Genomic DNA, 27,424 nt, shown 5'->3' on the forward strand with positions numbered 1-27,424 from the left:
GCTTTAACATTTTCTAAGCTACAGCACCCGCTTATTGCTTTTATTTAACACCATCAATGCGAACTGAAATACAATTGCATAACGAATTTGATTACTAACCGTAGAAGACTGAGACAGAAGCTCTCCGGCTCGTCTGGAATTCTGTTTCGCCAGTCGTTTCTTCTTTTTATGAAGGGGTTTGGTTTCAATGATCATTTCTTCTAGTTCATACGTAGGATCACAATTTAAATGCTCTTTCTGAAATAATAACATATTGAGAGCATTGCCTTCATGACCCGGATTACTGCCTGGCATTATATGTTCGTGTTAAAAATATTGGGCCCTACAATTTCCCGACAACGGCCAAAAACATATTATTGACTGGGGATACTTGAAACCTCCAATCATCCTCTGTTCCAATATCTTTGCGTGTTCAATGTACGCATGTGTGAGTTATCTGCATGCATTTTCAGAAAGTGCTTCGCCTTTTGACAGAGATAAAGTCATTAGTAAGATATTAGGACCCAGTGGTGCTTTTAGTTTTTGAAATCAAAGTCAAAGAAGTTTGATATAGTCCATTATTTGTGCATAATTCTCCTATCTTTGCATCTTAAGTAATAGTACAGCTGATATGAATAAACTTACTGAAGGCACAAAGGCTGGTTTAACTTCTTTATTTAAGACTTTATTAAAATCTAAACTCTCCATAAATGGATGATGTTTTAACTGAGCAAGCGATGAAATCCTGTTATCAGGATCTAATTCTAATAACTGAAATACATAAATAATTAACAACATCAAATGGAACGACCATAAATCCATAGAAAAAAGATAAGGGGGTAAAACTAATTAGAAGCAGTAAAAACTGAATTAAAGTTATGAGTCAGCCTTTCATGCGCTATGAAATGAGTCTTTGTGCTCGGAAATTAGTCCGACATCGTCCTTTGTGATCTGAAATGAGTTATGACAGCCTGTTGTGATCTGACTGAACAAGGCCATCCAATCTTCACTTATTTTGAATTGAAAAGCTCATACCAAAGGAAAAATTATCCATATGTAAATGTAAACAGGAGTTACCCAAGAGTTTCTATTTCGTTCAAAACTTTTGACTTAAAAGATCTTACCTGTTTGAGTAAATATCGGCAATTTTCTGATTGGGAAGATGAAAAATGAGGTTTAGTTGTGTTGAAAAGAATCTGAACTTCTTGTAATAATGTCGAGGAGTGAATGTCAAATGGCCTCTGAAAGAAAAAGGATAACAATTGAAGTGACATCTGCAATGTGACCCAACTACGTAACATAATAAGACGACTGTTCCATAACCAGCGGTGATAACTCCTGTATAAATACAAATAGCAGAAAAATGACTAGAAAAATTCCAAGTTTAAATCCACGAGGAATTCGTCTTATGTAACAATTTAAGAAAGAAATGCCAATAACATTCATAATCTATGAAGAATCTCTCCCAGAGCAGAAACAAAGATTCAACATTTCAATCACAGATGCAAGATGAAACAAATCTGTCAAATAACTTCCAGCGCACTTAGAAACAATTAGCAAAAAAAAAGATACGTCAAATACACAACTTTTCCAATTGGAGAATTCCGTTACGAAGAAATATGCTTTTCTGGCAATCAAGTCTCTGACTCTTAAATAATGATGGAGCATCGCGATAGTAAACAGCCAACACTGACCAAGTGGTGTCTTGTTTATATTTGAGTCTTGTAACGAATATACCATTAGCGGTATCTGGACTATCAAGAATGTACACCCAACTGCATTGTGGCATTGGGTGTTCTGGACAACCACCACATAACTTATCACAGTAGAATTAAAGTACAGTAAGGTATCATATCTGCTAGTGTCTATTTTAGACAGATATTGAAATACAAAATATAGTACATACCCTTCCTTTGAGTAACTCGTAAGCTGTTATACCTAACGACCACCAATCAACGGGATAACTGTATCCCAGGCACTCATTTAACGCACATGCAAACACTTCAGGCGCTGAAAAGTGGAATTTTGAGACGTCTATAATATATTTGTGAAATGAACATATTCACCTTATCTATACCAGAGCTTCTGGGGCCATATTCATGAAACGCTAAGATCTGTTTCACAGACATTCATCATATGGAACTGAGAAACTGTTCATCTCATGAAGGCTACTATTGTCGATCTTAATTTTTTCTGATGATGACTAAAAGCAAAAGAAAATATCCGACTCGGCATTTTAATCAAATTTGATCAAAAGAATATTTTCGAAAAAACTCCTCCAGTTTTCCAAGTTATATTAACTTTGTCCATATCCATATTTGCTTTTCATATCGGACAGATTTTTAATCTGTTATACATTCAATAGTCGTAATAAGTATTGTTCTTACCCATATAAGGCTTGGTACCAGACATTGAAGTAGCTAATTCTCCCGGATTGAGCACTGTGGCAATATTAAAATCTGTTATATGTACATGGCCTGAAATGGATACAGTTGTCTAAAATACCACACATTCGCCACAACATTGATGTTTGTATACCCCCCTTACACAACACCATTTTACTCATGTGAGCCTTATACACCCCCACCAACTAATAATTCATACATATTATGTCACTACGCAATAAAGGTAATTCTTTTAGTATGAATGGTCTGACCACTATATGAAATAACAACTCACCTCCTTCGTCTAGTAGAATATTATCAGGTTTGATATCTCTGTAATGAAAAAAAAAGAAGATGAATTCGACACATTTCTCTTTTTTCTTTCGCTTAAATTGGAACGCTGAAACCAAGAGACATCTGTGAATACATATTAGTGTAACAACAAAATCAAGAAAAGAAATAAATAGAACAGCCAGTAAAATCTGTATCAAGACCGAAAAACTTAGCCCGAATTTTCATCAACAAACACGACGTCAAAATGAATTATCTTGTCTTAGACAAACTATTACTCCTAGAATAGAGTTTTCACTTACAGACTTACGTGATTTTCAAGAAAATGGAAAATTGATAGAAGAGGAAATTCAATTTACCAAGAAGTTAATTCTTTATGTTGGGGGAAATTACTGGAGTATTTATTTACGCCCTCTCTCTACTGACATATTAACCCTTAGTTCTATACTAAAACTAGAACAGTGCAGCCATTTTGGGTTTTATTTGATTAGAAGTTTTTTGGCACAAGGTTCGAACTCAATCTATTCAGATAGCTTTGGTATATGTTATACTCTTTTTGTCTATTTGGGAAAATCAATAATGGTCTGAGAGAAATCTAAATAGGATCACTTCTACAGCAATATAACAATTCTTGTATCACCGACCCATGAAAGATTAACATCCTGAAAAACCTACAATTTTGCTCTGATAGATAGTTAAAGATGAGCTACTATACGCCATTACAGTCACAAAAGATTGACCTATACCTCTCAAGCACAAATAGATTAATCGCGTTAAGAACATGCCCTGAATGGATTGCGAAAATCTAATGTTCAAATGATCCACATCGACATTTACAGAAGCTAATAATGTTGCCATTTAACTGAGTAAATTAGTGAAAGATAATCTACTAAAATGGTCCAGACAAGAATTAATAGGTAATCAATAGAAGTGTATCCTGGATAATTCATTTAGATTTATCCTACTTTAACCTAACTTAATGTTAAATCAATCGAATTCAACTGGGCATTTTGGCATAGGGTCCTTTCGCCTGTCGTGTTGGGTAGGTTTGCAATATGGTCAGGCTCCGCTGGTCCCTTTAAATATTGTATGGAATATTAGAAATGTTTATTGATACCTGTAAATCTTGAAAAATGTCAAAGGACGAATGTCATCAAGGGCGAACTGATCTGTATTCGGTATTTTTATACGTGAAAAGCTTTGAAATTTATAGCTTGTTTGAGCAAAAGTTTTCAACCGAAGTAGAAGAAACTTATTAAATAACTGAAACGTATTTCCCCCCTGGATTCCTATGTCAGTGTTTCGGACTATCAATTAGACTAAATTGACAGAGTTAAAGAAAATGTGTCATAAAGAAAGGCTTAGATCAGATTAAAAATGTCTGGACCTTGTCCTTAATACTGTCATCTTTAATTCAACACTAGATCAATCATACTCGACAAGATCAAGGGAGTTCGATTGCTTCTTACTAATATTGGACTGCACAGGAAGTTCTTATTCATCAGCTTCTCTCATATAGACAGCAGTGTCTACATCGTTTTGCGGATGTACAAAATCATGGTAGAGAAGACCAAAGATTCCACTTTGTTTGAGGAGAGTTCGACGGCCTACAGACAGAAATCTGGATAGGATTGGAAATGAAGGGCTCTTACTCCCGGTTCTCTCACATCAAAATATTTTACAATTTGAGTTTCTCGGTTATAACTTTGAATACAGTAGAGTATATACAGCCTCTTACAGGAGGCAAGGGTATATAGGGTGGTTTGGATATAAATTGCTGACTAAATATAATAGAAAGGAAGCTAAGGGGTTCAGGAAGCTAGTCCACTTCCGGTTCCGTCCCACCTAGACAATAATGCAACGTTTTTTTCTCTTGATAGAAAAGACAAAGTGATTTGTAATAGATTCGATTGGAAGTTCTCACCCTTTTGATTTTTCCAGATTACGTGGCCCATGGAAGCATTTTTTCTGTGTCGAGAGACTTTGGTATTGATAGTGAAACAGTAACTGATGCTTTATAAATTGAAGTACTTCGAATGTTTTTGTTAACCGAGGTCCCGTGTGCTACCGGCAGTGCACGTTAAAAGATCCCTCGACAGTTGAAAATCGAAAAAGAGCAGGCTAATACCACTGTCCTGGCAAAGTTTCCCTCACGGCACCCTGCATGGCGTTGTCTGTCTTCATTAGCCCACATGGTCAGAAAAGTAGGACGTAAAACTCCATTCATTTCATTTTCGAATGTTTTTGTAATATATGTTTTATAGAAAGGTCGGTCGAAGAGTCGTATACTGGGTGTGACAGACATGTACCTGATGACTTAACCAAGAAGTAGGTTCACCTAGGATTCAAGGAGATTCCACACCCAGAAATTTATCACTTATTTATGACTTACTTATATTAAATGAAAAATCAATTCATTGTTGAAAACCGTTCTACTGTCACGAAGGTTTATAAGTGATTATCATAAATATAAGGCAATCCTTAACACATCTTCACAATGTCAAACTCATAAGAACTATATCTTATACTTTGACTGCAAAATCCACATTAATTGTATCACAGGAGTTTGTAAATGCAGCGATTTGATTGAATTGTACGCTAGCGAATACAGCCAATCGTAGCTGCTTTTTTCACGCGCAACAAAATTTTCTTTAATTCGATTGCTTTGATTGGCTTACAATCCAATCAAATCGCTGCGTTTACAAGTTCCCTGCTGCTATTGCAGCCAAGGTATAAGACGTTGTTCATAAAGATTTGACATTGTGAAGATGTCCTTTATAATGAACCTAACAAGATAGTCTCATTTTGTTCAAACGATTAATTGAAAATTATAGTTATTAAGTTATTGTGTCTAACAAATTAGTCATTTACAATTATATACTAATATTACTAAAATAGTACTTAATTGATATAAATTATAGATATATTACGGTCAATGAATTCAAACAATAAGTACAATAGTACTTTCGATCTAAGAATGGGTTCCTGTAATTTTTAAACACGAATACTTTTTCTCGTACAGTCAAGTCCTTTTACTTAGCATAGCCCGATCCAGAATAAACAAGAAAGAGGTAGGATTCATTTTCACTTGAAGCAGTCAAAGAAACAACATGCAGTATTTGGTGATTTGTTAAAAACTAGAACTGTGAAAAGAAAACTGTGTTCGGAATAATAACCAATATTTTTCTGAAGTTTATAAGGCTCTAGAGATTCATAAATCTTCTCTACATTCATTATAGCAATCTTTAAATTTCCACTAAAACATCGTAAATTATACCTGAAAATATTACTAAAGTATGCTGTTTATATCTATGTATCTCCTTGATCAAACTGAGTTTGTTTTAAAAGCGTTAATTAAAAAGAGAGTACTAATTGTTAATCAAGCAGTTTGAACTAGTTTTGGTGTTTGACTTTATAATGGAGACATATCTCTCTACAATTCACAACAATAATTGATTCCATAAATAATGAAACACGACAAGCCAACTTTAATATGACCATATATTATTTCGTTACAGTTACTTCAATTCACATAAATAAAATAATTAGAATCTTTGATTTCTAGAAAATTACATCTTGAAACAATTATCTAGTTACGTTATGTCGACCAAATCAATTCTACCAGAATCCTTAATTTTATAACCTACGTAACCTCAATTAAACTTGATGGATGTAGAACGTAACTGTTAAATTGCCGCCATTTCCGCCATTTTGTCTATTATTTAGGTCGGAGTCAGGCCATTAATGTAATAAAAAGTCCACGAATTATTTGTAACGTAGGCTATATTTCTCTTCAATTGTATAAAAACAGCGATGCCATTAGTTCACATTGTAAGAAATTTACTGATCAATCTATTCTTTTGTTCTGATTTTAATCCGAGACGCAAACCATGGAATGCCTTAAGTAAATTGCTGCCAGGTGACTGGTCATGTTTCGTGGTCCATTGAGTGAAATGAAACACATTCTACCTGTAGGCCTCATGATAAGGCAATGCTATCTCAGCGGATAAAGAGACGTGAAGTGTATATAATGTCGTTATAGTAAAGGTTCCCTCACACTATATCGATCAGCAGTTGCGTATGGTTTCCAATAAGAATAGCGATCAAACGTTTCAAACGCAAATCTCTTGCAACTGAGTTGTGAGTTGCTTTAGTATTTATGATCATTTTTATTATTCGCAACCATACGCGAATAATCGCCTCAAATAAACGCACGAAACTCAGCTACGTTTTCAACTTGGTATTTCTCTATGACAATTTAAATCACTCATGGTGTTTATCCGGCATATTATCTCATTATGCCATTTCCCAGTCAAACAAGGCTGGATAGCTATAAATTATGCAACAGGGGAAGTCATTTCAATGATATCGTCGATATCTCGCCAACTCGTTTCCGGTTCTCATTCCTTTTCCATGATCCTATTGTTAAACTAATCATATTCAAATCTCGTTTTAAAATATATATATTATAATATAGACATATCTATACACCTATATACACCAGTATCGGCACGCTTTAGACAAGACATAATGTCTCTGTGCTCGGTGCAGGTGCTTGGTACCACTATACAGTTGAGGAATAGTTTATGGATTTGTACAAGGAAGGTAAAAGCCTACCTCTTGGTCTATAACATATTAACGCAACATGCAGTACGAAAAAAATAATTGAAAAATGTTTTGTGATATCTTGGTTATAATGAATTTGACAACAACTGATCGATATATAAAACAAAAACTCCTAAGCTTAATGGTTTATGTTCTATTTTCATGTTGTAAACATGTTATTTATGTATTTTAATTAGAAAAGATCATGTATAGAATTCATTTAATTCTATTATACTACTATACATAAATTTGTTTCTGAAGACACATCATTAACCTCTTATTTTCAAAGGAGGTTTTCTAAACCTTTTATGTGTATGGGAGACATTAATTACTTCTAGTTACACTATTTCAAATTCCAGTCTGATGTCTGTGGTTTCTGTTATTTTTCAATGGCTTGTAAGACTGTGTGGTCATCAAATACATTGTTTCAGTGGAATTGTAAGACCCACAAAATTCTGACTGATGCATAAAACGTTTAGAAAATCTCTTTACGACCCCCTTAAAAGCCTTTTTTCTTTTGTCAGATCGTACATCTTTATCGCAGATAGGACACTAATACACAACAAAATGTAACCTCATCCATCCAGAGTAACCTCATACATCCGTGTAACCTCATCCATCCAATGTAACTTCAAGCATCCGTGTAACCTCGTTCATCCGTGTAACCTCATCCATCCAGTGTAACCTCATACATCCGTGTAACCTCATCCATCCAATGTAACTTCAAGCATCCGTGTAACCTCGTTCATCAGTGTAACCTCATCCATCCAGTGTAACCTCAAGCATCCGTGTAACCTCGTTCAGCCATGTAACCTCATCCATCCAGTGTAACCTCAAGTATCCGTGTAACCTTGTTCATCCGTGTAACCTCATCCATCCAATGCAACCTCAAGCATCCGTGTAACCTCGTCCATCCGTGTAACCTCATACATCCGTTTAACATCGTTCATCCGTGTAACCTCATCCATCCAGCGTAACCTCAAGCATCCGTGTAACCTCGTCAATCCAGCGTCTGAAATACGTTGCACTATATCCATAGAGAGTCTAAACTTATTTCATGTACATCGTGTACAAATCCTAACCTCACCGCATTCAGTGACATTCAAAACAAAACTGTGTTACTGTATCATTTCGATTGATATGAAAAAAAAAATCAAGATGATCACAGATTGGATATAATTGACATCATTTCCACACCAGTAACCATAATAGACATATAGATTGACATTTATAACCTTTACTACATCCTACTTCCTGGAATAGTCCAGACCGGATGTAAAAACCAAGATTTATGTCACATCCGAAGTTCTAATGTTATTTATCTCAGTACTTGAAGGGTAAATGCTCAGAAATGGCAATAAAAAGTATCAATTTGCAACCAGCAGAGTTATGCGTTGTGAAAAAGAAAGTGTTTTCTTTGACTATTGGACGAATTTGTATTAATGGCGCGTATATCTAGAAAACATTGCTGTTTTCAAGCGAATGTGAAATATTCGTTTGATTTCTTTTATTCACTGTCTTATATTCTATAACCTACGATCATCTCCATAGGGATTTCAGATCTGTGACTCAACAGACTGCTGCAAATGATTTTTGGTAATTGAAACCAGATCCCCATATAATTCATAATGTAGGCCAGAGCAACGTGTCATTAACATATGTATTGGAATTGGAATTGGAATGGTATTGGAATCCCAATACAGTTAACTTAAAAACACTCATGTCTTAACACAGCCCCTTGGGGATACTGTCATATACAGCTAACTATGATTCACTTTCTCCAGAGCATTGCATTGAATTCAACTGAAACGAAATGAATGGAATTTTACGTCCTACTTTTCTGCACTTTTTCTATTTCCAACTGTCGATGGATCTTTAACGTGGACAGCCTGCAGCACACGGGGCCTACGTTTATTGTCCCATCCGAGCGACTAGACGCCTTTTCTATGCCAGCCCTTCTTACCTGCATCAGCCGTTTAAAAGATCTGGTATAGATATTCAATCAGAATCTCAATCTTATTGAGGAAGTCTAGGGTTGTGTATAAAGAGTCAGTATGTCATTCGTGTTTGAGATCCTCTCACACTGGCTGTAGACCAAACTCCAAAGGTAATTCCTAGAAAAAGCAGTCAGAGATTCAAAATGTCATCTTTTGAGTTTTCAGATGACCCTAATTCCATGTTGTGTTAACCAAATAATGTATACCCTTAACATTGGCTCTTGTGTTATCAAATTGGTAACCGAAGGATGATCTCTGAGATGTACGATTTCGAATTTCGAAAAGATCAAAGTTTCAATATATTTATTTCAGAATTTAAAAGGGCAGCATGTTTTTTCTTATTCGATTCGAGTATTTGTTCCCGTGTAATAAACTCCAAAGATCAGTATGTCAACTTCGGGTTTCAGGTCACCCCAATACCAGCTTGTGTTTACCCAATAATGAAAGAGTTGTACGATTGGTCACAACCACCAGTTCCCCTATTGAGAAAAATTAATCAGTTTCCTAGACTATTTATCGACAAATCCCCAATCAAGGCCTTTCATTAAAAAACCATTACACTGAGTATAAGTCGGTGAATTGGCGCGTTCGATGACTGTAGCCTTGAGCAAACACATCTTTTCATATCCCGTTCATTTCAAATAATCTGTTGAGTAGATAATTATTGGTGGAATTGAAGTACGTGGAATCTCTTCAAAGTATACCCAGCCCCTCTTCTTTAACTGGGTATGTGTGCCAGCGACATTAAAACAGTCCAGTCTCCTACTCCTCATGACCAATGAAATATTACTGATTGTTCATTTTAAGAGGTAAATTCCGAATTCTGAATGTCAACAAGATCGGCGCATGCTAGTCAGTTCATCATATCAGATGGTATAGCCGAACAATTTTTTAAAACGTTTCTTCCTATTTACCTGTAGAAGACTTTTACTTATAATAAAACACCTATATATATGTTAAATAAAAGGAAAATACAAAAACCCATCAGTGAAGAATAAGATAAAAAAAAATTTAATCAATTTAGAAAAAAACACCAACTAAATTATAAACTATCTTTGATTTTTAAAATGTTATAAAAGATAAAGGTTAATAGATAATTAGTAATGTTCTATTAGAGATCAAGCCCTAGGGATATTCCCTTATGTTCTTACCAGTCAATCCATTAACATACAACATATCAACCATCTCTTCATAAAAACAACAACAATTCCATCGGGATCAGATACTTGCTATTCCTAAAATTATTTGTACAGCGAAGTAATTAGCTGATAACATTTTATCAGTTTCATTTACTATCGAAGCGAAAATAGTTTCCAACGAACAGAAAAACGAACGCAAAATTAGATGTTACATTACAAGTCCGAAACTTACTGATAGTTCCAATCTGTTGTTACTTGTTTCCGATACCATAGAATGCCTATATCACGTATTTATAGTTTTTAAATCTTGAATAAATATTGTTTAAATCATCTTCTGATAGATATATTTACTCTTATATGCCTATATACCATCTGATAATTATCAAAAATGCAGAGGCTAGTAAGGATTATCAAGTATCTGGCGTCGTGTGACAGACATTTGGTGAATAGGAATCGTAATTTATGTGAAATTTTAAGTGAAATTTTTGAAGTAATTTTCTCGTCAGCACAGTAGAAAAAAACAGATAAACAGTATCGATAAGTTAGAGACACCCCATTTATGAAATATTTTTCAAAAGAGCCCTTGGTTACAATCAACAGAGTCTTTATATGGCTTTCATGTAGTGACAAAATTAAAATCGCTAATGACATACCAAAATAAGAAATGCGGTTGTATTGAAATTATTAAAATTTAAAATCTTTTGAGAGCTTTTATCTCATAAACGCAGACAACCAAAGATAATTGACTATTGAATAATTCCCCCGAGATCGTATGGCTATAAATGAATAATACAAATATTCAAGTTGCCGTGAACCACAATCATACCCACTGAATAGATAATGTCGAATCACACCATGTAAGTATTTCTCTTATCTTATTTGTTCCACATTACAATTTTTATACTTTAGAGATTTACCATTTCACCAAGTTAATTCATCATAGAAATATTTCTTCATCGAAGCAATCATTACAGAGCAATGGAAATCATAAAACAATCGAACAAGGCTATTCTTTCAAAAAACAACAAAGGGCATAATATATCCTACATAGTGGGAACCCTAGCTTTTAAAAACCTGAAATTGAAATAATTGTAATGTGGAAGGTGTAATTACTCATGTTTTTCAGAATCAGAAAATATACTTTCCCCAAAGAGAATTCAAAAAAAGATTTTGCGAATAACCGAAATGGAGTTTTTATTTCCGAGTAAGTATTGACAGGATGTCAACAAATGAGATGAATTTTCTCCACAGAGAGTTTAGCAATCTGTTTGCAAGAACTCGAAAACAACATAATCTGTTCATATGTTTATCTACATGTGTGTTTCAAAAGGAAATTCAAAACCAACACTTTCCCCAGAGACTGTTCAAAAGAGTTTTGAAAGAGTCCGAAAATGATAATTTTTTTTTTTACCCAAAGGGAGTTTATAAATGTATTTTCAATGACTCGTAAATAGAATAAATTCCTTCAAAGTGAATTCAATAATATGTATTCAAAAACTCTGAATTGGAATAAATTGCCAAGGGAATATAAGAACGTGTTATCAAGAATTCGAAATATGTCCCTTGTCACAAACCAACATAGACTTTCAACAAAACAATAAAAGTTAATTCAAGCTATAACATATGCTGACCGATTCATATGTATAGCATTCTTCACCAGCCGTCTCAATCTTAATCCCATTAGATTTTCATGGTAGACCTTAACTCTCCAGAGTTTCTTTTGTAATCAATTTATTTACCGAATCATGTTCTCATATACTTGTTTATACCAAGATAACAATTTCTATTTCATTTTAAAAACCAAAAAAAAAAAAAATTCAGCCCTCAGACAAACTTCCATTTCCCATGAGTTGTTCGTTTGACATTATCTATCATTTTATATTTAGATAACACTTTTAGATCAAACAAATATTGCTTTTTGTTTCTAAAATGTAATCCATAAGAGGATTATGTTTAATTTTAATAGAAACCGAAGATAGACGTCACACGGATTCTTTCGAAGTTTCACTTTGAGGAAAAGATCATACTAAAGAAATCCGATAAAAACTGTGCATTTATAAAAAAAAAAAAAAAAGTATATTGAAAAAAAAACTGCATAATAAAAAGAAATAATTTAGTTAATTTAATATTCAACTTAATAACGGTTTGACTAGCCGATATCGATTAACAAAAAAAAAATGAATTATATTTGAATATATCGGTTGTTTTTCTTTTGTTTTGTAATTCATTTTCACAAAATAACAATACAGCGGATATTATCATTTTTTCCAAAAGAATATCATTAATCTAATATCAATATCCACAAACACTGAAATCAATGCCATAATTCTTTAAAAAACACGGTAGGAACGTTTGTCATTATATAACATCCTGAATGATCCAACTGAATGATAACTATTATAACCGCAGTATATTAATCAGATCAAAACTTTAACTTTCGATTGTAATTTGGCAGGTTTTAAAAATAGTTTGCGTGTTACTAAATTTATCGGGCACGAACTCTGTCCATTTTTATCATGCTTCGGGACAAAGACTAAAGGCACGCGGAGCTTACTACACGGCATTTTTAATTTCTATTTTAATGTAACCAGAAATCACGATTTCTTTGATAAAATGAAGGCTTAAGCTAATTGGTGGCTTTGTATCGGTGAAATAGTTCTCTAAACCACCAAACCGGCGTGCACAACCAAACACCGCACATCAACTAATAAAAATAAAAATCCGTTCAAGCAGGACAATTCCGTAAATCAAAAATCTCGTCCAAAGTATGGCAAAATCGAGAGTAAAAGTTGTATAGTAGTGGACTCCGCTAAAGAGAAGTACGATCAGGTGTTTCGAAAAGAGTAACCATGATCTCAGATATAAGGTATCTGCTCGCTGTATCAAAAATGTAAAAAGATACAAACCTGTGTAAAATATGATTTCTTTGTAAATAATCCAAGGCAAGTCCAATCTCACAAATATACAATTTAACTTGATCTTCAGAATATACCACATCTTGCTGCATATGATATCTTAAATCTCCCCCCAACAACAGATCTACTACTACAAACATATCTTCTTCATCTTGGAAAGTGAACCATAAATTAACTAAGAAAGGGTGATCCAACGTTTTTAAGATATCTACTTCTCTCATCACGTTTGTAACGGCGTCTTTTTTCACACACATTTGTTTATTCATATACTTCATAGCAAACATTTTCTTTGTATCCTTCTTCTGTACAATACATACCTGAAATAGCAAAATAACAAACTTATGGTGTAAGGTATTTATGGCAATCAATCTTCAATCCAGATTTAAAAAGACTAAATTTATTGCCGTTACAAGCTTTAGAATTTATCTGTATTATGAAAGTGATTTTAAGAGGGCAGTATTACATATGTAAGTACATAATTTTTGCGGCCATTTCACACTGTGAACGTTGACAATAAAGTAATTGGTAATGAAACTGCAATACGGCAAATCTTATCCAGTCAGCTTATAATGCGAGAGTATATTGTGTATGCCCTGATTGAAACCGGAAGTGCATTCGGGAACCACAGTTTTAAGAATAGGTGTGCGTAGCTTGATTGGTTGAAATATGTTTTGGATAATTTAAAAGCGATTTCGTTCATCGTTGACTATATAGGAATTTTACTCAACTACCACTTTCATAATGAAATCCAATGCCCCCTGCACAACCCGGCCCCCCACCCCCTCACTTATGTTACCATGTCATGTAAAGCAAATATTCAGACGACTATGTCCTTTATCCAGTTAACCAATGGCTTATGTTTCCTTTCCATTGCAAATCGGTATTCAAAGATTGTTTTTATGACAAAATGAGAATGATTCAGTTAAGATTGTGACTGGTCATTTACCAAAATAATGAATGTTTACTGTTATATAACCCACCTATTACTGTATCTGTAACATATTATTATTGTCATTTATACAGAAATATTCCGCTTCAAGCCACAATCCTTCTTTTTATAATCGATAGTGTTCAACAGTTGGTAATGAAGTATTTGTTCATTAAGATTTTACTGTTACTTTTTTTTAACGTAAAGAAATTGAAAGACAAATCACCCGTGTTTGATGCCTCATCGGAGTCAGGGCCACGTCTTTGATTATCTGATTCCCTCAGTACTGTAGTTCTGATGTTCAGAATTGCCATTAAAATGCATGCATATTGCATAGTGCTATTGAGCCTGCCAAATCTGGTCCCACCCGTTCCTTGGATATGATATACGTATGGGATATATCGCGCCGATATCCCATCCGTATATCACGTCTGAGGAACCGATAAGGTCAGATCTATCGGGCTAGGTTCTATTCATATTCTCACACGATTTATGATACAGAGTTAACAAAACGTAGCAAAACAAAAAACCTAATTTCGTTGCCCATCTGGAATGATGTTTTGGTTAGTGGTGTCGCCATTGTTTGCCTTTCTAATGGGGCTAATCCGGGAAAGATCAATTCCAAGAGGTTTGGCTAAGGACTAGGCCCGTATTCTAGACATGATCTTAGGGTTAGGATGTCCTAGATTCTCATCTTCTAACATTGATTCTAGGACATCCTAGCGCTAAGATCGTTTCGAGAATACGTGGCCAGGTGCTAGACAGGATCCTCGGGAACCGAAGTTGCTATCCTTGTAAACTATATTTCTTCAGATCATAATGCGCAATGATTGGCAAATTGAATAGAACGACAGTGACGGCTTGAATAAAAGGATCGAGATTTGACTCATTCAGGAGAATATGTCCAAGGGGATGTTGATGATATATATGCAATATAAACATGAAGTGTGAGGAGCATTTTGCTTTGAAAATCAACGTCTCAATGACTCTGTGCTTTGTTCAACATATGAATGGACTATGGGTTCATTAGTAGGGTTCTATAGAAAGACGGCGGTTGATCGAATGAAAATGATGAGATTTGTTTCATTCGATTATCGCGGTGTAATTATAAACTTATTCTATGTGGTTACACACTTCATCCGCTCCTAATAGTACATGGTTTCTCAATGAAAGAGCTCATCTGGCCCAAACCCTCTTCTCACGCGACCGTGTTTGTCAATAGATCAATATGGTTATTGGATCTCCCTGAAAGAAAAGATTGTAAGCCGATGAACGGAACGAATATAAAAGAAATTTCATGGAATTCTATTATATTTACAGCTCCATGTATTGGTATTTGCTCATTAGACCGCCTCACCTTTTTACAAAGCATTCAGAAGAGTAGAAACATGAAATAATTCGCCTTGCCGGATGTGAACTATCCCTTATCGAAAATTTCTTACATAACAACTGATATTCTGAGTCAAAAGAGGTTGTAAATGGAAGAGATTTATCGCAACAAATCCCCATCATTATCATTTCACGAGGGATGACCGACATTATAATTAAAATTCTTTTTTATTGAATTATTACTGATTTTATATGTAATTCTCAGCTTAAAGGGACCCCAGACGCTCGCCAGAATTACTGCCTTCTACATAACCTAAATTAATTTAAAAACCTATCCATCGCTGATATATCTTTGTATTGCTGCTGTAAGCTGTATATATTTCAGTGATTTATTGTGAACTGACTGACTGGTACAATAAGGTAAGTAGGTTTTTCAACCAAATGATTTATAGACTAATGTCTTCTACAGCACCTATTACCGAACTGATTTAATTATAATGCCACTGATGTATTACTTCAGAAACTCGTTGCTCAACACAAAAACAAGACCTTCAGGTGCCCTCACACCCTAGCGATTTCCAGCTGCGTATGGTTGCGAAAAATGAAAGCGACCATGAGTTCCGAAGGCAACTCACAACTAAGTTGCAAGAGAGTTGCATTCGAAACTTATCACCACTTTTTTCAACCATATGCAAATGGTGATCACTATGGTTTGAGAAATAATCAATAATGTCATATTGAGCATCATGAGGCTACCTGGAAAGCAGGACAACCTCAAATGGTATACCGTACTTGATTGTGCAAAAGATTCACAAGACATAATGTGACCAATTCAATATGAAATTTAATCAGAAAGACCAGTATATAGGTTCGGCGAATGGAAGAGACGTGATTATTATTGTGATCTAAGTTCAAGTCACTCCCCACTGGAATCGTATTACAATGTCATTGTGCCTACATACTGAAGTATCAAATGGAAGTATTAGCAAGTCTTGATGGAAAGAGGTGGTAAAATTATGGCCTAATTTGATGGGAATTGATGAGAATTAATAAAGATTCTTCACCATGTTTGACTGATTCCCTGAAGGATGTCTGGTTCTGGTTCCAGACACCACAATTTACACTCTGCTAAGTCAATTTGTTCCAACATATTCAATTGCTAGCGGAATTTAGATTTGGTTTTATTTTGGATTTGAACTTAAACGTAATGTCGTTGTAATGCTATTGTAGAAGACAGAGCTTTAATTTGTTTATATAAGAGATTGAATTGATATTTCGCCATCTGTTGTCCAACCTGATAACGAAAACCATGTTTCGGTCTATCCATACTGGATGCACAAGTCAATGCTGCACGAGGAAGGAGATGCTTTGAGGGTTTTTTTACCATGTAATTAAGAACGTTTCGTCAGAGAGCGGACGAAAATTAGACATGTCCGACATCCAATGGACAGACGACCAACATGAAAGAGTCGGCAGTACCGTGAGGATATAGTCAACATAATTATGTAAATTGTTGACAGTGGCCAGAAACGTTAAGGTTTGACAATGGTAATTTAAATGCATAAGGCAAGAAAGAGACGAACAGGTGCCCTCGAAGTCCTTCTATATCAATATAAACACCAGTCAACAACAAGCTCTAGTCGTATGGCCTTGATCAAACTGTTCAGCCTTCAAAGTTCTACAAGGAAACCTGTATAAAACTAGTAGGCTACTTCAAACATTGGCAAGTGTGATTTCTTGATAGGGTTTCTGTGGAACTGACGTGCATAAAAACTCTCCACGTACGAAGTTGCACAATAAGAGCCACTTGCAGTCACCTCTTCTTATTAATCTTCAAAGGATTCTGTAAAAGATAAACCTGCCCTCGGGCATGTTCAGCCTTCCAATAAGTCAATTTAAAGGAGAAGCCCCAATTAGATTTGATCTGAAAGGTTTCCTAATTTCAAACAAATTAAGCTTATGTAATTAAACACAGTGTAGAGTGTAGATATGTGTCAATCAGGCATCTTAAAGTGGTGATCCTGGAGAGATCGAATATCGGATCAACTATCGACGAAAACCTCTCTAAGTGAAGTATTATTTGTAGCAAAATTGTGTGAATTTTTGTGTAAAATTGAACAACAGTGGTGAGTGTGACACACAATAGGGGATGTTTACTCTCCAAGACACCTGAACCTACTTTTCATTATGGCATACTTCCTCATTTATGATTGATATACTTCTTCATATGAAACATTTATTGGCTGTTAACAATGTATTGCCAAACTGCTGTTTTGGATTCTGAGGTTCATTTTACAGTTTTGATCCTTAGTACTTGGGTAATATATTGTTACTTTTTCCATCTGAAGCTGCTCCTTTAATATCTCAAGATCTCTTAAACTTGAAGATAGAATTAGCTCTTGCAGCAATGACTCGTTAGAAAATAACATGCCTTATCTACGACGAGATCTATCAAACCCTCGCCGCCTGATTAACTTTTCAATAAACCTACTTTCTGCCTGTCAAGATTTTAATGAATACACGGGAAATTTGTGGGAGTAAATCCACTGAATATTCCCTGTTATTTATCAAAACACCTTCATTGTCACTGAATTATTCGAATATCCAGGATATTGCCTCTTCTTCTCTAATTTGTTAATTTATTTCACTTGATTTGGTTTCTTGGTGTTTGATAGATGAGCAATATGTTAAAGATTTTGTTAAGTATCTTGTGGGGGTGGCATATCATCAGCAAATTATCACTCTGGCAGAAATGAAATTAAAACTTGCTGGTCTTCAAAGCCCTAAGTCATACCCCTATTTCACCAAGAATAAAAGTTTTTTTTAATCGGCCCCACTTGGACTCCGTTGAAACATTTCTATGATCGGCCCGATTGTCATCTTGAATCGCTTCTAATCGTCCCCGCCTTTCGACCCGGTTGTGTCCCGACCAATGGATCACGATGGAGGGACGAATTGGTGGTTCTAAATTTTCTTATATGATCTTTTCTCCAAGGATTGTTTTGTTCCTGATAATACACGACGTTGATTTTAATCTTAAATTCGTTATTTGGTGTTGTAAAAGTTATTTTTAACAAAATCACTTTTTGATTTATTTCTGAATCACCAACGAAGGATTCAGTGATCAGAAACTCAGACTGTGGCGAGTGTTCAATACCCATGATTATCCAATGAAACACCGAGATTGTCAGTGTTATGGGAGAGGCGTGAGGTTAAATCATATAATTTTAGTTCATATCTGATCAGACCAGAGCAGTCTCTGATACCCAGTCTTCTACCTAGCTGTACGTAGACAGGCTGTATGATAGAGGCTACCAACAGAGGTTTCTTTCAGAAGACAATTGATTTTATATTAAAAATTAAAACAATAATTCAAACAGAATGATTGCACGAATGAAAGGTAGAGATAACACCTGGGTGAATCCGTATATCCGATCTAAATAAAATATATACTTTGTCACAAAAGGAATTCGCGATAGTGGGCGCCATCAAACACGAAATATCTGAGATTGCCTGAATTTCTAACTTACTTTGCCCAAAAAACTTGCTTTCGCCCCGCCCCTTTGGCTCCGCCACTGCCGAGCAGACTGTTTCAGATTTTTCGTTTAGTTATAACTAATATCATCATATCATTAACCCTTATTAAGCCTAGTTCTCTGATTTTGTGATTAGCAAAGCTTATATTCAATGATTTTTCTGCAAAAGTTGCAATATGTTCACAGTAAAGTTTAGCACATAAAACAAATTTAACTGATTGTAACAAATGTAATGCCTTAGCTCAATGGAATTTATTGAAGAAGTTAAGCATTGATTTTCCATCGAGGAAGAAGAAATCTTCAAAGTTTGATGTTTATAAAGAGAAGATACTTCAAATCACTTCAGATCGGGTCTTGACTTGTAGATCAAGTAGAAAATGATTTAATGGAATAGAAACGCTGGGTAAACAGTGGTTGTAAAACAGTTACTATCATTGTGGGAAAGGTCTTGAGAAATAGAAAAAAAATCTTGCAGGAACTAGAAAATAAAAAGAATGAACTTTAAAGATGGGTTCCCTTATTTTCATTTATGAAAATGAAAATGCTAATACTTGTATGAATAGAAAGTAGAGGTGTTCTAATGACTTGGAAAAATATCAGATTGTCTCACATGTTCATTTTGCTAAATTGGAAGAGAATAACCAGCAGAATTCCAATGAGTGACTGATCAAGAAAGGTCGAAAAGACTGTATATACATGGACATGATTCGTTAAAACTCTTAATTAAATGCAATAAGAACAGAATGATAAGATTCAGAATTCATTAGAAACACCAATGAATCAAATAGTTCAGCAACTAGAAGTATGTATTTAGATTTGGACGCGTACATAACAAAATAAAACAAAAGCTTAAACTATACGGCCTCTTCGAAAGGAAAGCAAAGTTGACAAGCTAGTTTCATCAAAGGTTATGGTATTGTTTATGGTTGGTGGTTGATAGACCAGTTTGCAGGTTTCTGTTTGATTTTGCAATCAAGATATATGTCCTTGTGGGAAATATTGCTTACCAATAGTAATCGAACGTATTAAATACATTGAGATGTTTTTTTGTAGTTGTGCATCTTGTAATTACGCTAATAGATTCACAAATTGATCTAGTGGTAATGCGCTAAGTAAATGAATGCAGTACAAGTCGATCTATATCAATGGTTCCCAACCTTTTTCAGCCTTCACATCCCGGGGGCAATCATCTGGACCATTCACACCCCAAAAAATTTGTTTCATCCGCACTTCCAGCATGTGATGATTTGAGGTGCTCTCTCAATTCAAAATAAATTCTTCTCTTACACCTGTTGGCCAATCCCCTGACACCCTAGTCCACACCCCCAGAGGGTGTCCAGGAGGTGGAAACAACCCAGGTTGGGAATCAGGTATTAAGAGTTAACTTAAGGTTAACTTAAGGATGCAAAAGAAGAAAATTGAAGACGACAAACGTGGCGTTGAGTGCCAACTATCCTGGGATTAGCTCGACACTGTATGGTAAAATAATGATAAAACACAGAAATATTATTAAGAATTGATTTTGTGAATTGCAGCGACTTATCTGGGTCAACAAAAGTCTTGATAACTTCGAATCATGTATTAATAGTGGCTAATCAATGGTAACCATTCAGAACTGGAAGCATTATGATATTGTGGAATCGTAAAAACTATAGCTGGGTTATCTTAAAGGATAAATCTTCAATCAACATAACATAAAGCTTAAAATCATTCACTTCACAAACATTTGGAAAGATTAAACCAACAAAAAAAAAGACATTTTCTAACATAAGTTATCTGTTGAAATTAAAATCGTTATTTGGTCATTATCAACGGCACCTTTAGACAGGCAATTCAAACATCTTAGGCTATATTTCAAATGAAATGAAATGAATGGAGTTTTACGTCCACTATGTGGACAGGCTTATTTCAGTCAGTGACTCAACTACCATAGGGACTGGTTGAACCAAGTCCACGGCTCCCCACCGCATCAAAAAATGCATGTGCACAAAAAAAGATATTTCTCGGTGGAGGGGCCCAACCCAGTTAAGTCCACGGGTACCAACCCATCGAGTTGAGCCACTGATTACAATTTATGAACTCTGTTAGCAAGGTAGCATATTGTTATTTGTGCTGTGGAACTATAGGTCTACGCACTACGCTTTTCTATCAGCAATAGTGACCGATTAAACATAATCCGTAAATAGGAAACAAGGGCAAAATATATTTGGAACTCAGACCGCCATTTGTCTGCATTTTAATACCAAAGTCTCTTTCAGGTGATGCACTCTGACCAGATAACAGTCATCGTGCCAAGCAAAAATTGATAACTTATTCGTCACGAAATTAAGATGAAGAGCATAATGACGTAAATTTAAATCCGTTAATTCCGTTTTGCACGATTATGTGATACTACCACAACTGCACTAAAAGACGCTTCAAGGTAGACTTACCTATATTGGACCGCATTGCCCTTTCAATCAATTAGTAGAAAGAAATTCACATTTACCTAGTGGCACTTTATTAATTATTAACGTGAATATAAGTACAAGATTTTATCAGATCAAAGCTTTTTAATGGCAGGATAACGGTACTCATTTAGGAGTTGACAGAGTTCAGAACGACAATTCTCTTTTATTCACGCACGAATTATCTAAAAAAAAATACTGCAGCTTAAGCATTAAAGAAGAGATATTGCAGATAGCTCCTGTTGTGTGTGGTAAGTTTGGGGTGATGATCCTTCGGAAATAAAGGTTATTGTGATGGGCCTTGGTTGTGATTTTCAGTATTCAGCAATTAAGTTGCGATATCTGGAATTATTCATGAATTGAGCTCTGGGAATTAAAATTGTAAATTTTAAGAACTTATAACGTCCCCTAACGATGTTCTGAAGTAGTTACTCCGATGTACAAGATATGTGCAAGGCAATCTCATACTAGAACTCCCTGACTAAGCAACAGAGGCAGCTACATCAGATCAAGCGTATTATCGTTGTACAACCATTGAGACCAGGTTTCTATTTGGTCCTTTGGTAATCTTTCAAATAAAAACAGACATGTCATGAATAACTCTTCGTGCTTCTAAGTGAATAATTATGATAGATAAGAGACTGGTTTGTCCTTACTTATCACAAAGAATATTGAAAATGGAACAAGCTAGTCTGAAACGAAGAGTCCCCTGACAATGAAATCTACTTATTGAAATATGGTTTTCGTTCTTTCTATTTGGAGATTAGAGATATCAGCTTGTGTAGACTGGAAATTCTAATCGTATGAAGGCTTTGGATGTTTTGATTCAGCTCGTCTACCGACCCTATTGTGATGCTAATAATACTGCAAGCTTATGTTTTTAATGAATTGAATTTTGGTACAAAAAGATTTCTAAGCCGAACAAGTGTATGATTATTTCTGTAAGTTTGTAACATCCCCACCTCCAAAAGCCCCTATATTGTGGAAAAAAGAGCACTCTTTCAAATTGCATTTAATGCACTTTATTTTCAAATGATTTCCGGGGCCGCTTTTAAATTCATTCAAAAAAAATTTGGAGGTGCCCCCCACCCCCCATTCCCATCCCCAATATAAAGTCCTGCAGCTGGCATTGCAACTAGAAACTTTCTCCATCTCAACCCCTCCAAACTGACAGTAACAGAGGGATACCGGGTTCCAAAATTCAAAGGTTTATCTCGACCTATGTCAAGATTAAACCCTGGATCTCTAGGTAAGCAACCCTAAGTTCGATTCAAAGCAAGGCGACACAGACGTAGATAATACAGTCTGAACGCAAGGTAGCTATTATTGTGTCATGTTTCAAAGATGTGATCGTTACAAAAGAAACCAGAGCAAGACAGAAGATGACATTTTGAACTGATATAAGATATCAACTGATCATGGAGGAAGTTGAACTCTCCAGTCACGAAACACAGAAAAGTAGCTCCATAAACAGCTTTTGTTATTGCACGTAATGTCTGGTATTTTTTACAAATTGCATGAAATTCTATATTTTAATTAGAATATAACGAAGCTTTATGCCAATCAAATGTTGTATGTGTCTAAGATAGAAGTTTTTAAATGATGGATGATGTTTGAAGAAAGAGATGTTGACATGCTCGACTGTTGTTTATTAGACAACGAGTTTCCTAATAGAGGCAGAATACTGGCTGTGTATTTACATCGAGAAGCAGTAAACAAAACTCTTGTGTTATAAAGGGTTGAAATTCAAAAGAATTCAGATACTTTAACATTTTTATTTCCATTTAGACCTTGTGAAAACGTAGGTTACAATATTTGAACGTTTTGGATCTCCCCATATCTCGCATTTTGGGCTAAATTGGCGACAATTACAGATGCATTTTAAAATGCAAGCAAAACAGTGTGTTCATTGTCTTTGCAGAGTTAAAAATCCTCAACATATCCGCTTTTAAAGCCAATAAAAGTTAGTTGCCCGCAATACTTTTCGTAAGTTCGATATCTGACATTTAGTCTTTTGTCTAAAAAGGCCCTGTTAGATCTTTATACAGCAATTTTTAATGTCAACTGACTCTCTGACATTGAAACCTTACTAAACCTCATGCCTATATCTACCTAGTCTGCGATATCAGCTTCTGCTGTAAGCTGGCGTCAACTTACCATCTGTTGGGAGTGGATGTAAACTTGTCTTTACCTAGAGATACATTGTCTGTGATAGCAACATCTTCCGAAAACGGAAGTTAACTTGGTATCTATTAACAACTACCTAGTCTGCGATATCAGCTTTTGTTAGAAACGGACGTTTACTTGTCTTTATCAAGAGCTACATAGTCTGTGAAAGCAGCATCTTCCGGAAGCGGAAGTTAAGTTGGTATCTACTAACAACTACCTAGTCTGCGATATCAACTTCTGTTAGAAACGGACGTTAATTTGTCATCTACAAACCAACAAACCATCCATATTCTAGTATATAATCCCTCATCTAAACGTATAATCCCTTAATCATACTATTTAGAACTGAAGTAATATATAAGGACACTTAAGTAGAATTAAACAAGATTCACTAATTCCAGATGAAAGTCAGCTAATGACTGGTAAAGTAAGTCCAGTACATTCACCTTGAGGGTTGTGGGTGGTAAAGACATAATATATAAAATGACCTTTGCGGTTCAATGCTCTCTGAAAACGATGTGGTATGCTTACCGATATAACACCTTTTGGGGTAGAGGGGTGTATAGTTATAATAAACACCATGCACGTGTTATCGTCGTGCTGGGGGATATAGTAAACATCATGTCTTCCATGCTTCTTCTACTTTCAAAACTATTTGGCCTGCCCCATTTGCACTGATCCGCTATTTCCCTTTTGAGCACTTTTAATACACACTTTACTTCAGCTCATTTGTCCATTTATTTGCCGAAGGGCGTACAATTTCTTATCATTTGTCGGCAATCATTGAATCGATAAGTTTTACTTGTCAACCTTTCCGCAGGATATCAGAGAAATGTCAATGCTATTTGTAATTAGTGATTAATTAGGCTGACTTCATTAGACCTCCATTATGGTGAATAGTAAATTACCATATTCCTCATTAACTGTGTACTATGATAACGGTCAATAATATAACATATTGGTAAAGGGCGTTTAGTTTGTTGGGAGATGGCGGAACCCAGAGTGCCATTTAACTGCTAAGAGCTAATTTTCACATCTGAAGTTCTCGAAGGTTTACATGATGAAAGAACGGTGAAAAAATTCCGATATAAGTTATACGTAAGCTTCACCACTTCAAATCTGTCTGAAATCCTGGTCCCTGCAGTATCTCACAATAGGTCTGGGACACGAGGGAAAATTTTACAATGAGAAATACTACGCTTATGGAACTAACTGGAGTGGCCCGAGAAGCATGGCATATACCTGGTATAAATATCAGAGTCCACATTAACTAGTGGATTTGGTGCTTCATTTCGTGATCATATTAAACGGTTTTCTGCTATATATTTGTATCTAAAACATATAAAGCCCTTCCAAACCAATGATATTTACGAACATTGATGCCATATTCTGGTCAAGGTTATCTTGTATTTCAAGAACCACAGAGGTTAGTCGGAACAGTGCTGTAAATGAACAAAATAACTACGTCCTAATACACTGAATAGACATATTAAGGCTTTGTAGAAAACGTTTTTTTGAATTCCATTAAGTCTATTGCATAACAAACTTATTTAAACCTAAAGGTCATCGTTTCCAACATCAACAAAAAACCACATTAGTGTTAAAATCTGCTTAAATTACAAGTCCCAAGGCTGGTTGAGTTTGCTATTTAAAATCGACAAAATCACAAATTACATTTAAATCACTACTTTGTCTATAGAAAAGAAACCGTTACATTCTCCTTGCCAGAAATTGTTTAAATTGCTTTTAACAGTTTTTTGTGCACATTACGCGTAAATTCAACCCTCCGTTAAGCCAAAGGAAATTGTCTAAATTGGTAAAGCGACAAATCACCATTTCCTAAGGAGTTTTTTGCCTTTTAATTCAAAAAAACTCCAATAAAGTTTTTGTCTCTTGTATTTTATTATCAAGTAGTTTCTATATATTGAAATATTTTGTCACTGCTGCTAAACTAATAAAGATTTTTCCTAAAATATTCTTGTGTATCGGGTGCACTGTTTGCATCGATGTGCACCATTTTACTTTTCAGCCAAACGTCTGTTGTTCCTGCAATTCCACGTCTTATAGGTGCGCGTGAGTAATTTCTTAAAAGATTTTACATTACAGGATTTATCTTCAGGAAGAAAGCTGATTCTTATGTTTTCAGAAATTTTACCAAGAGAAAAGGTACTCAAAAGATTATTCATTTCTAATTATCTTAACATGTAACTTTGATATAAATCTTTATTTCGTGACCCAGGCCAGTGCTTTCATGAGAATGTGTTCTCATCACCAACTGCCACCTTTCTTTGAGATTGTGACGTCATTTAACGCTTAGGTATTATCACAGAACCACAGACGTGAACAATGGAATGGAATGGTGCTAATCGATGCCATCAGTGTCCCTGAAACTCGTAAAGTTAAGAAACTTGACAATACCTTTAAGACTGTCTGTGGAATGAAATGTAGGTGATTTGTAAAAGATTGATAATAACTTTATATTGGAGTGTATTATTATGTCTAGTGTTCCAGATTATCGTATATTTATCTTGAAATTTTCTGTTTAAATTACTTTATTTCTGTTTCCATATCCATTATATGTCTCTCGGGGTAAAATTAATAGCAAATTCACTGATATAACGCCAGATACATTACAATCTTTTTCCATATTCTCACAAACATTTTAACAAATACCCCAATACAAATCAATCTGGAGTTTCGAAAACTTAACTGAGATCAAATCCAGATTTTAATAACTGAAGTTACCGAATTGTATAATACAACAAGACTTAAAATTGATTTTAGTGATATATCGAGTTTCAGGGACACTGATGGCATCGATTATCAACACTCCATTCCATTGTTCACGTCTGTGGTTCTGTGCTAATACCTAAGCGTTAAATGACGTCACAGTCTCAAAGAAAGGTGGCAGGTTCAAAAGGCTCGTAATCAGAAGTACTTTGGTGTATGAAGTTGGCACAAGTCGCTGTTGCCCGCATTCACCCCTCAGACACTTACTAGGGCAGGAATTGCCCTTCAAAATCATGCATTGGAAAGCAATAAAATTGAAAGTTGATCGAAATCGGAATTTGGTATCATGGAGGGTGTTTAAATTCCATTTCCATTCAAAATCTCTGGTGAATCAGAAAGTCGGCCTGGTTCTCGCCTTTCAGGACGAATTCTTTACCAAATTATTCCCTCTGGCTCTATTCCATGTAAACAATCACATTCTGTTTTAAATCGAGATTATTCAATCAGCGCCAGACAGTTTAACATTTGAAATTCAAATTTCCTTTAAATGTTACAAATGGTAAACACTGAACATGTAAACGGAATAAAACTGATTTACCTTGCCAAAACTTCCTTTACCAATTGCTCTTAAGATCTGGAAATGGTCGAAATTCACTGAAAAGATAAACAAATTACCGTGAATTTGGGTTAAAATAAAAGTAAGTGTAAACAGAAAGAATTGATTTTAATAAGCCAGATATATATTTACAATAACACAACTTATAACAAAATGGAGTTTACTTTAACGATTATGGCAATTTAATGGCGTACCACATTTTAACAGGAAGCGAAGTTTGGTGCAGGACGCAATTAACTTTATGTTATTGCTAAATTTCAGCTGGAACTCTTCTTTTGCGGAGGAGTGAAACGTCTGTTCAAAGTTAAAACATACAGCTTTTTTTCTACAGACAAAGATTTACACAATCGTTTTTCAAA

At 35.1% G+C, this 27,424-nt stretch overlaps 1 protein-coding gene across 1 annotated transcript; it reads right to left on the reverse strand.

Moving 5' to 3' along the window:
- Nucleotides 1-129: 129 nt before the first annotated feature.
- LOTGIDRAFT_91944 (hypothetical protein) lies at nt 130-27,104 on the reverse strand (the record flags this gene model as incomplete). Its single annotated transcript, XM_009052631.1, has 8 exons — nt 130-237; nt 625-750; nt 1,104-1,220; nt 1,886-1,989; nt 2,367-2,456; nt 2,659-2,696; nt 13,302-13,627; nt 27,048-27,104. Coding segments are annotated over 8 exons (966 nt in total), but the record flags the coding sequence as incomplete, so codon positions are not given.
- Between the last annotated feature and the right edge of the window lie 320 nt (nt 27,105-27,424).

This window comes from Lottia gigantea, assembly GCF_000327385.1.
Source record: "Lottia gigantea unplaced genomic scaffold LOTGIsca_19, whole genome shotgun sequence".
NCBI classification, from domain to species: domain Eukaryota; kingdom Metazoa; phylum Mollusca; class Gastropoda; family Lottiidae; genus Lottia; species Lottia gigantea.